General features: G+C 38.4%; 1 protein-coding gene across 2 annotated transcripts in view; it reads right to left on the bottom strand.

Moving 5' to 3' along the window:
- mgmt (O-6-methylguanine-DNA methyltransferase) overlaps positions 1 to 17,422 on the bottom strand; it is a 422,264-nt gene that overhangs the window by 382,632 nt on the left and 22,210 nt on the right. The window contains exons 2-3 of one of the 2 annotated variants that reach the window (XM_087998971.1): positions 9,595 to 9,657; positions 4,551 to 4,598 (exon numbers count right to left, since the gene is read on the bottom strand). In XM_087998971.1, the coding sequence (XP_087855097.1) occupies positions 4,551 to 4,583 (33 nt within the window). In that variant the 5' untranslated portion in view covers positions 4,584 to 4,598; positions 9,595 to 9,657. The remainder of the gene's footprint in view (positions 1 to 4,550; positions 4,599 to 9,594; positions 9,658 to 17,422) is intronic. The other variant, XM_087998970.1, reaches the window with a different exon arrangement.

Raw genomic sequence — 17,422 nt, 5'->3', positions numbered from 1 at the left:
AAAGTGACTGTAGTTTATAAGGATGGGTCCTTAAAGACTAAGTTCAGCCACTTCTACCATGGTTAATGATGCCCTCACAGGTAAAAATAAGGCACAGATAAAGCAAAAACTATGCAGATATTCTCATTTGGCATTCCACTGTGTACCTTGAAGCAGTATTGGAAGAGGTCAATGCTATATGATGGCAGATCCGTTGCTTTCTTCTTTGTTTTAACAACAGTACTGTTAACCTCCAACACTGCTTTTTGTATGGCTACTGCAGTATTTCTAATTCTTACAGTTGGCCAACTATATTCCTCTCACAATATCCCAATCTCCCATAGGCAGCTTGCTATGTGAGCAAAAGCTCAGCATGAATAGAAAATGTATTCACATCAGGATCGGCTAGGAGAACTTACTGCACATTAAAAGTCTATGGGATCTCCTTCAGCATACTGTTTTTAACCACAAAATAGCAGATAACCAGAAATGCTGCTAGAAAGCATTATACGAACAAGAGGTGTTAACTGTAGAGAAAAAAATTATTAAATTACTAATACATTACAGTATCATGTTATGCAATGTACAACGTAATGAAAGATCCCACTGTAAAATTGAAAAGTATGGTAAGGCTGCTCTCTCACTTGAGAGACACAACTAATGGTGAGTTTAACCAGACGGTCACCATGCCTCAGGTGAGGGGAGGAGAGTCCTTCATGGTAACCTCAGCCAGCGCAGGAATTGAACTCACACTCTTAGCATTTCTGTACATCACAAACCAGTTGACCAGCTAACTGAGCGAACCGACCCCCAATAAGGATAGTGTAATAACAGTCACGCAAACATTATGCACAGTTTTTCATTTTTGTCAATGGTGATAATACTTTGGTCATTCCTTCAGACCATAATCACTAACCTGCACAGGGTAAAATAATAAACCTGGATCCTTTAGGGGCTGAATGATAGTGGGGACTACGAGGGAGAAATCTGGGCAAACCACAGAAGAAGTTGGGTGAGGTCTTTCTTCGCAGCATCAGGAGCATTTTCACACAGAGATCCAGGGGTCGAGCTGAGATTCTCACTGGGCACCAATGAGATGCCTTTTGGGGGGATTCTCATGTTGTCAGTCTCACCTCATTAATATGCAGATTCCTATCCTACCCAAACACCGAGAAATCTAGATGTCAACAACGCCCGAGGTGAAGTTGACTGCAGGCACCTGGTGATGTCAGCGCACCACTCACTCCTCAGCACCAAAGTCTTGAGGGTATGTTCCTCAGGCAGCACCCACAAGCATGCCTACCTACACATTCTGACATGTACCATCCTCCCCTTATTATCATGACATGTCTCCGGTCCACTTGCACTATGCTTCCGTGTTGCCACACTATACCTCAGGATACAGTGGCAGCCATCATTGCAATGTACCCAAAGGATTGGGCCAGGCTTCATGTCCAGGCTGCTGGCTTGCTCCCTTAGCACCCCTCACTGTGAGCTTACCTAGATATTCACAGTATCCTTGCCTTGTGAGCTTACCTAGATGTTCACAGCATCCTTGCCTTGTCTCACCCAGCCTTTTTTTGCAGTATGCCCCCCTCAGCTAGAGCTGTCAGGCTCATAGTACCAATGCAGTGCTGTGTCATTTAGCAGTCTAGAAGTGCTGGCACAACAAGTCAACAGGTTTAGATACAATCAGTGGCTCAGCATAGTCAGGATCTACTCCTCAAAGGCCTTAAAGAGCAGAATGTTGGGCAGCTCACCACCTGTTTTGGCTCTTTCTGCCTTATTATGAGTTTTTTTCTCTGTACTAAGAGGAAGGGAGGTATTAAAGGAGATGAAAGCAGCCGGTACAGCTGTTACTTTTGGTGCATGTAGGGAAAAGGTAGTGAGGTGTTCCAAAGGAATGACTAAGTAGAGCAGGGGACACACAGGGTCATTAGTGTGGGGCAAGTGGGTGGATGAGAGCAACTGAAGGAAGAAAAGCTTAAAATGTGTTGCTGGAAAAGCGCAGCAGGTCAGGCAGCATCCAAGGAACAGGAGAATTGATGTTTCGGGCATAAGCCCTTCTTCAGGAATGAGGAAAGTGTGTCCAGCAGGCTAAGATAAAAGGTAGGGAGGAGGGACTTGGGGGAGGGGCGTTGGAAATGCGATAGGTGGAAGGAGGTCAAGGTGAGGGTGATAGGCCGGAGTGGAGTGGGGGCGGAGAGGTCAGGAAGAAGTTTGCAGGTTAGGAAGGTGGAGCTGAGTTCGAGGGATTTGACTGAAACAAGGTGGGGGAGGGGAAATGAGGAAGCTGGAGAAATCTGAGTTCATCCCTTGTGGTTGGAGGGTTCCTAGGTGGAAGATGAGGCGCTCTTCCTCCAACCGTCGTGTTGCCATCGCCAGACCATAGCATGGTGGTCTGTCCTGCCTGATGTTTTTATATCTCTGTTTGTTGGTACTTACAGTTCTGTATCGGACTGGTTTCTATAAGGGGTCCAGTTCAATGTCTCTATTGATTGAGTTCCAGTTGGAGGGCCTGGCTTCAAAGAATTCTCTGACATATCTCTGTTTTGCCTATGCTAGGATGGTTAGATCACCCCAATTGAATTTGCATCTTTCATTGTCTGTGTGGGTGGAAATGAGGGAGTACTGGTCATGTCAGGCAGGGATGGGGGGAGCGAATGTTCATGCACTTGTACGGCCAGTTTTCTTCCTGGGAGAAAATATCAGGAACTGCGCAGGGCTGCTCTCGACTGTCATTCTTGCCCAGGTGACCAATAAGCATTACACGTGATGTGGCACCAGTGATGCTAATATATTCCGGGATATCCCAGCAGTGGTGATTAAGTGAGTGGTCGAACCAGGCTTGCATCAGACATGATGCATTCCATATAGGAGTGGTAAGTAGTTAATGGGGCAATTTTGGCGAGATAACATGAGAAAATTCACTTGGTGTAATGGAGAGAAATCCTTCCTGAAACTTAATGTAACTGACGCTTAGCCAAAATATGACAAGAGTCAGTTCCATATTTTTTGAAGTGATTGTGCAATTCAGGAAACCTGTTACAAATTAAGAATTAATTCTTCAATTTTTGCAAATTTCCACAACAGAATTTTAGGCAGAAATCCTCACAGGACCACAAAACAAAGAGGAACCACTCTTGGCCATTCTACTTATTTTCCATCTTGATTACCTCAGAAGGAACACACACCTAATCTGCATTAATTCCATTCCAAGTTGAAAATAACAATTTGTCGTGTACCACTTTGAAAGCAAGAAAATTTCAATGAGTTTCACAGGCAAAAATAAGCCCTAAACAAAACAATGATGCATCAGAAGGGGTGACTAAAATTTCGGTCAAAAGGTTTATTTTGAGCAGAATCACAGACTTTTATTTAATGGCGCAGAAGGCAACTAAATTGGAAACTCTGGAGACAATGAGGGATTCATTTAAAATTTTTCACTAAATCTCTGGTCAGCCAAATGAAAGAAAAAAAGCGTTCAGTTTATTTTTAATTCATGTGAGGTAAACAAATCCATCATTTATCCTGCCCATCAATGTAACCTTTCACTGCAACTTAACCATCTATTCTACCATGAATGATTTAAATACATTAGTCATTCATTTTCACATACAGTAAGAATGATCTTAAGTCTTACAAGGACATACTTGCTAACTGCATTGAACAGACAATTAATAATCATTAATATAGTTTAACCCTCTTACAATTATTACATAATCCACAACTCAGCGGCAGCATGTTACATTCTATTAGTTATTTTGTGCAGCTGAGGGATCATGCACCAAGCACACTTTGGTTTAAATCAAAGAAAAGAAACAATTCATCAAATGCAGAAATGATGTGACAGGTTTATCATGATTCAAACAGTAAAAGTTAAAACATTTTAGAAAGAAAACATGTAAAACGGCAGTGAGGGCTCATTATATTAGTAATATTGAGTAATTGACTACTCTTACTTCCCATCCTTCTTGCACTAATAGAAAAGACAGTGTCCTTTAGGACAGTGACCTGATTCTGTTTAAATGATTTTGATACATGAGGGCGTCAAGATATCTCTGCTCTGCTGCTACATAAGCAGAAAAGTAGCAATTCTCTCTTCCTCATCAGTATCCTTGTACAGCTTAGGTTAGCTAATATCTAAGAAGTACAGGGCCTGAGTGAGTACAGGGCCTGGGTGAATTGATTTCTGCTTGACCATAGAAGAAGGTGGTAGTCTACTGTGAACTCTAATTATTTTTGTTTGTCTTTTTTTTGCAGGGGGTGGGGGGTGGGGGTAGGCGAGAAGCAGTAAAACTCAACATATGGAAGAATAGTGCTTCATCTTATTAATCTCTATTCAACAGAAGATAGATTTGTGATGGGGAAAGGTCCACTGATGCCTGTTACCAGCCATGACAGCGCTACAGAGATTTACACTGCAGCATCAATCTTGTCAACTAGATACCAAACAGTGACTGCTGGACACTGGGGAAAAGCACAATACTGCTATATATGTGAACTCATTTGTAATGTTGTTGCTTTTTTGATTCATACTTGTATGTCAGGATATTTTCATTGGAACTCACTTTTTGATGAAGTCTCGCTGCCATGTTAGCCATGTGAAGCAGTTTCTGCTGTAAAAGTAGAAAGAAACAGCCTGTTAGTAACAGATAAGAGATGCAGCATGCACTTTTATAAGTAGTTGAGAACTAGCCTGTCAGCTGCACTATTTATTTCACATATGATAGTGATTTAGTTTGTGATTACATAAACTGGCCAATATGACGCTTAATGTTCAAGTATGAAATGCCTGAACAGAAAAGGGAACTTGTTACCAGCAAACAGGAATCTATGGGCTCCACAGGTCAACTATCATCTGTAATAGGTCACATGCAACAGATGAGAAGAGAAGAATCACTGTTATCGCACAGTCTCAACTACTTTGATTCTCAGGAAAAGCATATTAGTCACAGAAAAACTGCAGATTAATGACAAACATCTGAGATGAGACTATCCCTACTGCAATGAACCATGTTAAACCACAATGAATATTCTTTCTCATTTCAATCTTCAGTTTAAATAGCCTTTTTACAGCCCTTGGAGAAAACAAAACTATTAAGGTGACTGACTGATATCATTTTAAAGAAAACCACTTGAAACCAATCAATGTTAATAACTCCACAAGTTAACCTGTAATTAAGATTTTAAAAATAATAGCAAACTTTGCATCATACATGCAACAAAAACAGAAGCAGTAACGGCAGGATTTGTAATGGTTTTATCAAAACTCAGGTAGAGAAAGGAGGTAATCCCGAGATGATTCAATGATGAGTTGGCCAACTATTTTATCGAAATATCACAATAAATAGAAGAAGCAGACCATTCAACTCATTGAGGTGAACCTTCATTGATCTATTCCAATGCAAGTATAGGAACATAAAAGCAAGAATAGAACATTCAGCTCCTCGTGCTCCACCATTTTGCATCATGACTGGTCATCTACCTCAATGCTATATTCCCAAGTGTTTTGCGTATCCCTTGATGTCATTAGTAATCAGAAATTTAGTAACCTCTGTATGAAACTTAATTAATGACTCAGCTTTGACAGCACTCTGGGGTGGAGGATTCCAGAGATTCACTACCCTCTTCACCTCACTCCTTTTATTTCAAGACCATCACCTTTAGTTCTGACCTCACTGCCAGAGGTATATCTTTCCCGCAACTGTTCTATGCTTTAAGAATTTTCTATCAGATTGTATCTTAGTTTTCTGAACTCCAGAGAATATGGACTTTGTCTCCACAGTCTCTCCTCACAGGACAATACAACCAGGAATGAGTCTGATGAACCCCTTCTGCACTTCCTCAATGCTAATTACATTGTTTCTTAGGCAAGGTGACCAGAACTGCACACAATACACCAGCTACTGTCTCAACAGTGCTCTGTAAAGTGAGGCAAGAATTGTTTGCTTCTGTACTTAAGTCTTCTCGTGTCAAGGACTAGTGTGCCAAATTACTCGGTGCACTGACAAGCTAGCTCTCAGTGATTTAAAACAAGAACACTAGTGTTCCTTTGTTAATTAAGTCATGCCAGTATATTACAGAATCCCTACAGTGTAGAAACTGGCTATTTGGCCCAAAAGGTCCACATCGATCCTCCGAAGAGTATCCCATGCACAGCTATTTCCCGACCCTTTCACTGTAACCCACATTTCCCATGGCTAATGCACCTAACCTATACATCCCTGGACACTATGGGCAATTTAGCATGGCCACTCCAGTTAACCTGCATGCCTTTGGACTGCGGGAGGAAACCAGAACATCTGTTGGAAACCCACCCAGACACAGGGAGAACGTGCAAACCTCATACAGACAGTTGCCCAAAGGTGAAACTGAACTTGGGTCCCTGCGCTGTGGGGCAGCAGTACTAACCACTGAGCCACCATGCCACCCACCAGAAAATGTTTGCACTTTAATTCAATTTACTAACCTTCTGGCGGGGGGGGGGGGGTCTTTATCAAAAGCCTTACTTCTGAAAATACAAATACATCACATCCATTTGTTCCCCATTATTGACTCTGCTTATTGGAACATCATAAAACTCTCAACTTTGTTGAACATAATTTCCCTTTCATAAGCTCATTCTAACCTTAGCAGTAAAACAATTAATTTCAAAATATCCAATAATCATATCCTATTTAACAGATTCTCGTATTTCCATATTATTCTAAAGGCTAGCACGTCTATAGCTTTCACTCCCTCTATTTTTAAAAAAGTGGTGTTACATTTGCAACTTTCCAACTGCAGGTGCCATTATAGAATTAGCAGAAATTTGAAAGATGATCACCAAGGTATCTATTATTTCTGTTGTCATCTCTTTCAACACTTCAGGGTGAAAATCATCAGACTTTAGGGATCTGACAATTTTGAGTCACATTAATTTCTCCAATTCTACTTTCTTAAAAAAAACTAACACAGAATTGCTTTCAGTTCCATCCCCTCAATAGATCCTTGACTCTTAATTATTTCAGGGTGATGTCATATGCCTTCCTCTGTGATGACACAGGCAAATTACTTACTTAGGTTCTCTATCATTTCCCTATTTCCAGTTTTTCTGTCTCTGCTTGTAATGGACACACGTTTGTCACTGATAATATTTTCCATTTAAATACCTAAAGAAGCTTTGTTTTAATACTTCTTATTTTACATTTATGTACTAATCTCACTTTCTTTAGTGATTTTTTGGTCCTCCTTTGCTGTATTCCAAAGTTTTCCTAAACGTCTGCCTTACAAATTTTTAGGCAGCTTTATGAGTCTTCTCCTTCAGTCTAATATGATCCTTGAGTAACGTTGTTAGCCAAGGCACTCTAGCTTTTCATATTGAGTATTATTGCCTTAAAGGAATTTTTTGTTTTGAAGTCAAGCATTAAATGTTGTAACTACTAGACTTTGCCTATTTATCGTCAAACATACTAAAGTATATTTCCAATTCACTATAGATGCCTTCTCCAATAGTCATATATGCCCCTAATTAGATTTAAGATCCTATTTTCAGACTGAACCACAGTTTTTTCAAACTTAGTGGAAAATTTGATCATACTGTGGTCATTATTCCCTAAAAGCTTTTTTTCAGAACAAGGCTAATAATCAGCCCTTTATGTATAACACTATACCTAAAGTAGCCTATTCCATACATCTCAATATATTATTCAAGAAAAATTCTCTCAAACATATTCCTGGAATCCTTTCTCCACAGCAATAGATTTACCCAGTCTATATGTAAGTTGAAGTCACACAAGGTTACTTCCAACACTCTTACTTCATGCACCTCTAATTTTCTTATTAATACCATACTCCACACTACCAGTAAGAATGGTTTATAAGCCACCAATGTTGACTGCCTTTGCTGTTTCCTAATACCAGTCAGTACAACTTAGCTATATCTCACTTTAAATGAGAAGACCAAAACTATACACAGTATTTGAGATGAAGTCTCATGAATGCTCTATACAGTTTTAACAAACTTACCTATTTTTATTGTAGGAGGGTGAATTATGAAGTCCAAATTTCCATTTGTCTTCCTAAATGCTTGCTGTACCTGCATGTTTTTTTTTGGTGATCCGTGCATACGAATACCGAGTTCACTCTGTACTGTTACGTTCTACAGTCTGTCGAAATTTAAATCATTTTCTCCTTTTCTATTCTGCCTTTCAGCTTTGACATCATATGTTTCACATTGTACTCCATCTGCCATTTCTTTGCTCATTCACTTCACCTATCTATATCCCGTTTCAGTCTCTCTGTGCCTTCCTCAGCGTATGCTTTCCTACTTAATATTTGTATTATCAGCAAATTTTACAATATACAGTTGGTCCCTTCATTCAGGTCATTAACATAGATCATAAATAGTTGGGTCCCAGCTCTTATTTGTGTGACACTTCACTAGTTCACAGTTGACCAACCTGAAAGTTTATCCCAATACTCTGTCCCATGTCAGCCAATCCTGTATCCATGTGAGGATATTATCTCCATCTCTTATCTCATGCACTACAGTACTCTTTTGTGGCACACTATCTTATATTGTCTCGAAATTCAAATACACGTCTACTAGTTTCTCGATGTACATCTTGCTTCTTACATCTTCAAAGTAATCATAATAAATTTGTCAAACATCATTTTCCTTTTGCAAAACCATGTCTGACTCGACCTGATTATATGACAATTTTCTAAATATCCTGCTACTATCTCCTTAATAATGATTGTAGCATTTTCACAACGACAGATGTTGATCTGAGTGGCCTCTAGTTTTCCGATTTCAGTCTTCTTCCTTCTTTAAATAGAGGTGTTACATTTTCAGTTTTCCAGAAGACAAAATTTTGAAAGTTTGCAATCAATATATTCACTACCTCTACAGCCACTGTCTTACAACTCTAGGGTATAAGACCTTTTTTGCAACATTTCAATACCCAAACCTTTCCAAACCTCCCATAAGCCAAGAAAAGTATTTTTCTGGAAATCCAATATTTTTCCCCAAATTTCAGAATATTAATGTAATAGTTAATTTAAAAAAGAAATGTGCAAATTGCTATTTTTCCATTGCAAAACTCTATCAAATCATCAAATTCTTTCTGCAAAGAAACTGTAGTAAAATGAAAGAACAGTTTTACGGTTTCAGCATAGAATTTTCTTTTAAACAACCAGAAGCACTACCAATTCACCTTGTAATTTCAAATAAATACTTATCATGTTACTGATTAAGGGTATTGTAAACTACATCTTTGTGTAAAATTGTATTAAAAAACTGTATATTAAATTTTTGTAAAATGAAAAATTGGAAACCACTGAGTCAATCTGTTTTAATTGGGTTCCTATGGAATTGCCATACAACTACATTTTTCAATATACCGTCCCAAAGGTCCCATGCACACTTGTAAAATATAGTTCAAATAGCCTGAATTGTTTTTACATTGGAGCATTCACAGGCAGATCAATTACTCCATATACCAGCTTAACTATTAGTGGCAGGAGATGTTACCATACCATATCATAATCTTTAACTGATCTATGTCACATTCACTCACTAGGGAAATATCACACTTAAGACACATACTATAAACGTCTGTTTAAAACTACCTTCAGATTCTATGATTTTCCTATCCCAATATGGTTATCCTTAGTGTTGTCTAAGAATCATTCCTGTGAGAGAAAAGAAATCAAACCTTAATACTTTCCAAGCCATTTCGCTTCTCATATTGATTTCAAGGATAAACAGAATCAATCATTAATAATTACATTAAGAGATGACCTGCAGGTTAATCATATTCCTTGTGACTCCAACTATGGAATTAACAACAGACCTCCTAGGCTATATTACCAATTGCTGAGAAACAATTTTTGATAATTGTCAGGAATTGATGCTCACAATTTGATTTAAAAACAGCAAGTTTAGGGGATTTACAGTTACCGTGGCATATAATGTAATCTGAGCAACATGTAATTTCAGTCAACTTTACAGGGGTTTTACTTTAAAATTCTATAATTAGTGCATATTACACATTAGAAAAATAAAAGTAATATTTTCTGTTAAGTACTGTATATGTAACTGGTGGTAATGGGGAGGGACCATAATATTTATCTTTTGAAGGTTGTGCTGATCCATTTTAAATGTGTGTGACCATCTTCATTATTCTTAGCATTTTCTTGTCATCAAATTTGACAGTTGTCATCTTGTTGTTGATAGAAAAATATGAAACCATAATGACTATAAAATTAATAATGCAATTGACTTCAATAAAAATCAACCTGCATGTACAGTCTAATGATATTCTAACAATGACCCTTCAACTCATTGTCAGTTGCTCTTCATACTCTTGGATGTGAAGTACAATAAACCACACCCAATTCATGAATAAGGTACGCTATCCAATATTTTGCAAAGAATCAACTATATTTTCCTACAAATAGTTTTAGTTTTTTTTAGAAAACATAACTCTTCACATAGAATTTGCTCCAATTCTAAAATATCTTTCATTTTGGATGGCAAAGCTACATACCAGCATTGGTACTACCTATATGTTACCAAAACACACCATCAAGAACCAAGTTGGAACCTAATAATCGAGCAGAAATTAGACACGTAGCAATATTATATACTCAGTTCAGTTCACTGAGTGTGGTTATATACTGAAATCAATTGATCAGTGATTTTTCTCTGAAACTTCAAATGCTTCTGAAGTTTGCACAAGTTACACACACTCACAGGGTTCACTCAATATTTTGAAATTTATACCTACTCGATTTTCCTACTTCTTCAAATAAATTACTCATTTGTGCCCTAACAAGCCGAATAGACAATTCTGACTCAAAACAAAGGGCCAGACTTCACTCAGCAGCAAGAGAATGGCACCAAACTGTTCATATGAGCCCCTTCCCAGATCTTCAATGTTTTGGTGTCCTTGAACCGACTGTGATTCAAAAGCACACTGTTCTCTACAGGGGTCCTGGGACATGTGTGTATCAGACAAGGAACTAAGTATATCCTTAACAATAATGAGCTTCACAATCTTAACCAGAAAGTGAAGGTTTGACTATTTAATTCAAAGTTAAATTAAGTTAAGAAAGCAGAGAGGGAAAGAAAGGTGTGTGTGTGTGAGAGAGAGAGAGAGAGATACAAAAAGAAAAAGCAAAGCAAAAACTTGTCTTTATTTTTGGAAATTAGAATCTCAATTGAATTGAATTGAATTGAATGTCACATGTACTGAGGCACAGTGAAAAGCTTTGTTTGCAAGCAATACAGGCAGAGTACAGAGTTAAATAGCGTAGATAAGTAAATAATAGGTAAACAGCCCAACAACCAAAACACAGGTACAGGCAAATGCTAAGAGTTTGTGAGTCCATTCAATATTCTAACAACACTCGGGTAGAAACTGTTTCGAAACCGGCTGGTGCATGTATTCAGGCTTCAGTACCTTCTTCCCGATGGTAGAGATTGTAGAAAAGCATTGCCAGGGTGGGATGGATCTTTGACAATGCTTTGAGAACCTAAAGATATACACACTTTTATACTTAACTGTAAATGCCAGAAATATTGCTACGTAAGAATTGAGAATGAGAACACTTAAGAAATCTTTTTACATTGGCTTTAGGGCAACTTAGTGAGTATATATATTGCAAGTATGGTAACGTTTCACACTATTCCTGGTATTTCACACTGAGTCCAACAGCAATACTTTCATAGTGTAGATTCTGGAGGTCCAAGGTGTTCTGGACAGCAACTACCCAATTTCCACAAATAACTGGACTTTCACCTGCCAAAGGTTGGTAACAAACACAGAAAGCAGGAGAAACTAAGCAAGTCCAGCAGCATCTGTAAAAAGAGAAACAGAGTTTATGTTTTGAATCCATTTTGGCTCTTCTTCAGAACAATCATTCAAAATGTTAACTCTGTTTCTCTCTCCAATAGGTGCTGCCAGTCCCGCTCAATTTCTCCAGAATTCTATGTTTGTTTCAGATATCCAGCATCCACAGTATATTTCACTTTGAGTTTTGTCAAATGCTTGTGTCTGGATTACTCTTTCACAACTGTGAGCACTCAATGTGAGTTGTATATTTAAGTTGTTTTTAAGATTATTTCCACAGACGCTTTTACACGCCATTGGATATTTTGTTTCCACCACCAAATTCATTAGTGATACTCTTTTCCTTTATCCTCTCACATTTCTGAATCGTTAACAGGTTAAAAGCAAAGCAGGTCTGAGGGAGTGTAGCAATTGTGTTTAATACACAGGTTATGGGCAAGAACTAGAATTTCACTTGACCAATATTAATAAACAACTATGGAAATCAGTATGGCTGAGTTAGGAGCTATAGGCTTATTTCACTGTTAAATTAATCCAAGACACATTAAAGACAGCACTACCCTTCAACTGATAATCACACAATTACGTTCACTACAAAATCAAGCCCCATGGTAATGACATATAAATAACATTTGTGTAAAAGTCCCTAAAATAAAATTAACAAACATCACCACCGTCAAGATATAAACCATGAACGCAGCCATTTATTAGTCGGCAGAATACAGAACCAGCCAGCCCACAATACTCAACCAGACCATAACTGCAAAACCCAAAACAAAACATTTACCCTGTGATTAAGCAATGGTACTGAACAATCTCAAGTGTGCTAATAACTACACTAACAACCAATTGGACGTGTAACATGGTTTATTTATAAATGCCAAAATCAACATACATTCATATGCAGGCAATTATATTCAAGTCTTGCACCTTTTTTATAAAATTACCCAGAAGCAAGCTTAGCTTATAGTTTCCCATTGCATTTTCCAAGATATGACTTTGACTGAGGCATATCTGTAAAAGGAATCAGCACCCATTTCCTCCTGCAATTTAAATTACCGTCATTATTTATCAAGTTTGGCATTCTCGTTTTATCTTGGAGAGTGCAAGATTAAAACCTTCAGCAACATGTCTCTAATTTGTTTCATTGAGCTTTATTTTAAAGAGGAAAATGAAAGAGCATTTTGTCTTTCCATTACATTTAAAATATAGTCAGCTATTTCAAGAAGGTGATTTTGTAGACCAAGTTCTATGGGAGACGATAGCAATGTATAGAAAAATTAATTAAAAGCCAACATATTATTACAAAATGACATTTCAATGCACAATTTAAAAGGTCAAAAATCACACAACATCAGGTTACAGTCCAACAGGTTTATTTGGAAGGACTAGCTTTCGGAGCACTGCTCCATCATCAGGAGCAGTGTCCCGAAAGCTAGTCCTTCCAAACGAACCTGTTGGACTTTAACCTGGTGTTGTGTGATTTTTAATTTTGTATACCCCAGTCATGACATTAAGTGAAACACTATAAGCAAATCACATTTTCCTGCTGTGGGATTATTCTCATCATAAAATAAACATTACATACATTAAGTTACAAAAGTTTACATTGGCAAATTCCTATTTTACTAAATTAATTAATTTTGCATACTCAGGATTATTTCGCAAAATATCCAATTGTGGAATTCGGTCAATGTTCGACATTATTAGTTTCACACAATCAGACTTGCTGGGTGCGGCTACTGCCTTGCTTCGTGAAAACAACCAAAGAGATATGCTGTTTAAAACAATCCTTAAGGCTTTTAGATACTTGGTCTACAAACCTAACATCACACCAGCGCTGAAACTCACATACCACATTCTAATTTGTGAGATAGACAAAATGTCTTTTTGGCTTGGTGACAAATTTAGGTTTTCTAGTTCAACTTGCGTGTACTGGAAATTATAAATATTAATGCACAGGACCATGTTCTTTACAGACAGAAAGAACATGTACACATCCTGCATCTGTTCAAACTCAATAAAGTAATTGACACCCATTCTCTGATTGATTTCCTGGACAAAGCCTTGATCAATCAGAGTCAACCTGCAATGTTTAAAATTTAAACAAAGCTTGACTATCAGTCATCATTAACTCATGCACTCTCCACATCAACACTTATACCATTCAGAAACTGTTCATCAAATTGGTTACTTTGGTACTTCTTGTACTTATCAGGACAATTGACAAGACCAAAACCGCTGATAAAACTTTTTTTTCAGCAATAGTCAAGTAGTCTACTACAAAATATTAAAAGCTTAAAATATAAACAAGATTTAATAACTTTCTACATACAGTGCTTCCTGCTGACCTCACATCCTGTTTTCGGAGCCTTCTTGGTCGCTTTGGCCCTTTCCTCTCATCAGCCCTCCAGCTAGAAGCCTTTCTCCACTCCCTAACCTACACTCCTGATGGTTTTTATTCCCACTGAACCTTCCACTCATCATTCCCCTCTCCTGATCTCTGGCTGTGAGTAAGGTCTCAAGAGATGAACTGCAAGAGGCAGTGGAAGCAGTTCTGACTTGCAGAAGTTGAGTTCTCTTCAAGTGAGTTTGCAATCAACTTCACTTTCTTAAACCATCTCCACCAGAACTTTACAATCATAGAGAATGGCTCCAACAGAGGTGAAGTAAACAAGGCCTCTGCACCAGTGGTTTTTTGGGGCGAAGAGAAGTCATGTTCCAATCAGGTCGAATGAACAAATTCAATCCATTGTTGATTAACTTGCCTTGTCAGAAAGACCTGTTCACAGGGTATCACTGATCAAAAAGGGGTGAAGTTGATCGTAAATCCATTTGAAGAGAACCTACTTCATGTAAGTCAAAGCTACTCCTGTTGTCCCTTGCTGCTCATCATCACAGCTTTCATTGACAGCAAGGATTCAGGAGAGGGAACCAGAAAGCAGGACAGTCAGGGAGGGAGAGGCTTGGCAAGAGGAAGGATTGTAAAGAGGCTGAGTCAAGGAGCAGGAGAGGTCATATGCCAAAGACTTAGGAGTGAAATAAAGAGTCTATGAACAGAAAAGGCCACAAGTAACAACAGGTTATGTTAGTGAGCAGGAGAGGCCACTTCAAGATGGCACCAATGGGTCACATGACCCTACTAGGAAACAAAGTTAAAATTAATACTAAATGAGAACAGAAGTATAACCAAACTTCCAATGTTAAAGCAAACCGAAGTAAAACAGGACAATGTTAAACAGAGATTTAACATTGTAATTGTATCGCCTACACAGAAAATAACTATTCAGTTTCCATTTTCTTCATGATGGCCTTATGTTTGCCCATGTTGCACAAGATTGACGGTCAAAGCACACCCTGACCAATTGCACCTGGCCAAGTTCTTGAAAACCTATTATACAAAAAACAGCCAGATGCATCTCATAAAGAAATATTACTAAAGAAGGATTGAGAGAGGCACACGACTATTAGGAATCAGTTCATTCAAAGCTTTCAATTTGTCATGACTACTTATGTTTTCAAAAACGTTTAAAGCAAATACTTTGTCAAGAAAAAATATTCAATATACATTATAAAGTATAAAAAAGTATTAGCAGGAAAGTTCAGGCAGTAATTCAATCCCAGGTTTTGGTTTTCTTCAAGCTACTGAAGTTTCTCACTCACACTTTATGATGTAATTGCAACTATTCAGTTAAAGTTAAAAGTACTGTCAAACATGTTTTGCTCTATATTTATTTCTCAAGTGGACAGACTATGCAACCTCTGAGGGCAAGAGACATAAACATATTAATATTCCTAAACAAATGAAATGAAAGCTGTGGTGCCAAGGTTCACCAACTATTTTTATCCTTCTCTTTTTCATTCTCATGGGAAGGGGAAAGGCAAAGGTGGTCCTGTTCGGTTATCAATGCCAACATGTCGACAGCAAAATAACTCAAGAAGAGTTCATCAGTTTCATGGGCAGGTTGTTCACAAAATAAACTTATTTCCTCACAAACCCATTCCACCCTGCTCAAGGCTGATTTTGGTCTAATGATCACAACAACAAAATATACTTAAAGTCATTACCTGAATTTTGTCCTTTGTCACCTTGCACATCTTGCATGCCTGCCCCACACCAAACCTACAAACCTACAAGCTCGGACTTCCCCCAGGGGTGCGATGGGTTGGACCTCACCATTCTTTCTCTCTTAGTTCCTCCACTGTTGCTACATTATCAGACTGCATGTTTGACATTCAATGGAAGGCGACTTTGCTCAATTAAACACTGAGAAACAAAAGTCATTGTCTTTGGTTCTCTCCCTAAACTCTGTTCCCTAGCGAATAACAAAATCCATTTGACCCAAGGGTGTGGTGCTAGAAAAGCACAGCAGGTCAGGCAGCAGCCAAGGAGCAGGAGAGTCAACATTTCGGGCAAAAGCCCTTCATCAGGAATTCTCCTGCTCCTCGAATACTGCCTGAGCTGCCGTGTTTTTTCCAGTGCCACATTCTTGACTCTAATCTCCAGCATCTGCAATCCTCACTTTTGCGTAATCCATTTGATTGGCAACTGTATAAGGTTCAGCCAGACTGTTCACAATTTTGGTGTCATTTTTGACTCTGAGATGAATTTCCTATCATATAACCCCTCCATAACTGCTCATTGTCACCTCCTTAACATTACTGAACTCCAACCTTGCATCACTTTAACTGAAGCTTTATATTTGACTATTCCAACATAATATTGGCTGGTAGTCCATCTTCTAACCTCAATAATAAAGTCATTACCTATGTTGTTAGTCACTGACCTGCACTAGTAGTAAGACAAACGATGCCAACTTGTTTTCAACTCCCTCCATGGCCGTGGTCCTCCCTAGCTCTAACATCTCCTTCAGCCCAAACCCTTAGTTTATCTAGTTCTGGCTCCTGAACATCATGCCTAATTGTACAAGTACTGGTGGCGGTGTCTCCAGCTGCCTAGACCCTGAGTTCTGGATTCTTTTCACATATCTCTCTGCTTTTCTTTTCTCCTTTCAGACACTCCTTAAAACCAAGTTCTCCAACCAAACTTACAGTTCAATGTTAGATTTTATTTATTAAGATACCTGTGTTTTCTATGTGTCTTCTATGTTTCACTACATGGAGAGTGCAGTACAAATTCAACTTGATTTTATACAAAGTAAAGCACATGAACACAACAACATATGAAAAAGAAGCAGACGTAAGTCACTCAGTCCTTCAAGCTCGCTCTGCTATCTCACAAGATCTGATCTGCTTGTGTTCCAAATTCTACATTCCAGTGTTCCCTGATAGCCCTTGATTCCCTTGCTTAACCAGAATCTATCTAGCTCCACCTCAAAAATATTTAATGACCTATCTCCATTAGCCTTTGTTGCAAAGAGCTCCAAAGGCGCACGGCTCTCAAAGTAAAAAAAAGAAATACCCTTATTGGCGTCCTAAAGACCACCCCCCCACCCCCCAGTTCTGAACTCAGCTACAAGCATAAACCTCCCTTCCATGCCCACCTTGTCAAGTCCACTTTGGATCTTGTACGTTTTAAGCAAATCACCCCTCACCCCCTGAATTTTAGTTAAACCACAATCAGCTTTTCCAATCTTTCCTCC

Source organism: Chiloscyllium plagiosum, unplaced genomic scaffold (genome assembly GCF_037043375.1).
Source record: "Chiloscyllium plagiosum isolate Xiang-an unplaced genomic scaffold, Cpla_swu_hap1 HiC_scaffold_22, whole genome shotgun sequence".
NCBI classification, from domain to species: domain Eukaryota; kingdom Metazoa; phylum Chordata; class Chondrichthyes; order Orectolobiformes; family Hemiscylliidae; genus Chiloscyllium; species Chiloscyllium plagiosum.
Note: the sequence above shows the minus strand (reverse complement) of the source record. Positions and strands in the feature narration are given on the sequence as shown.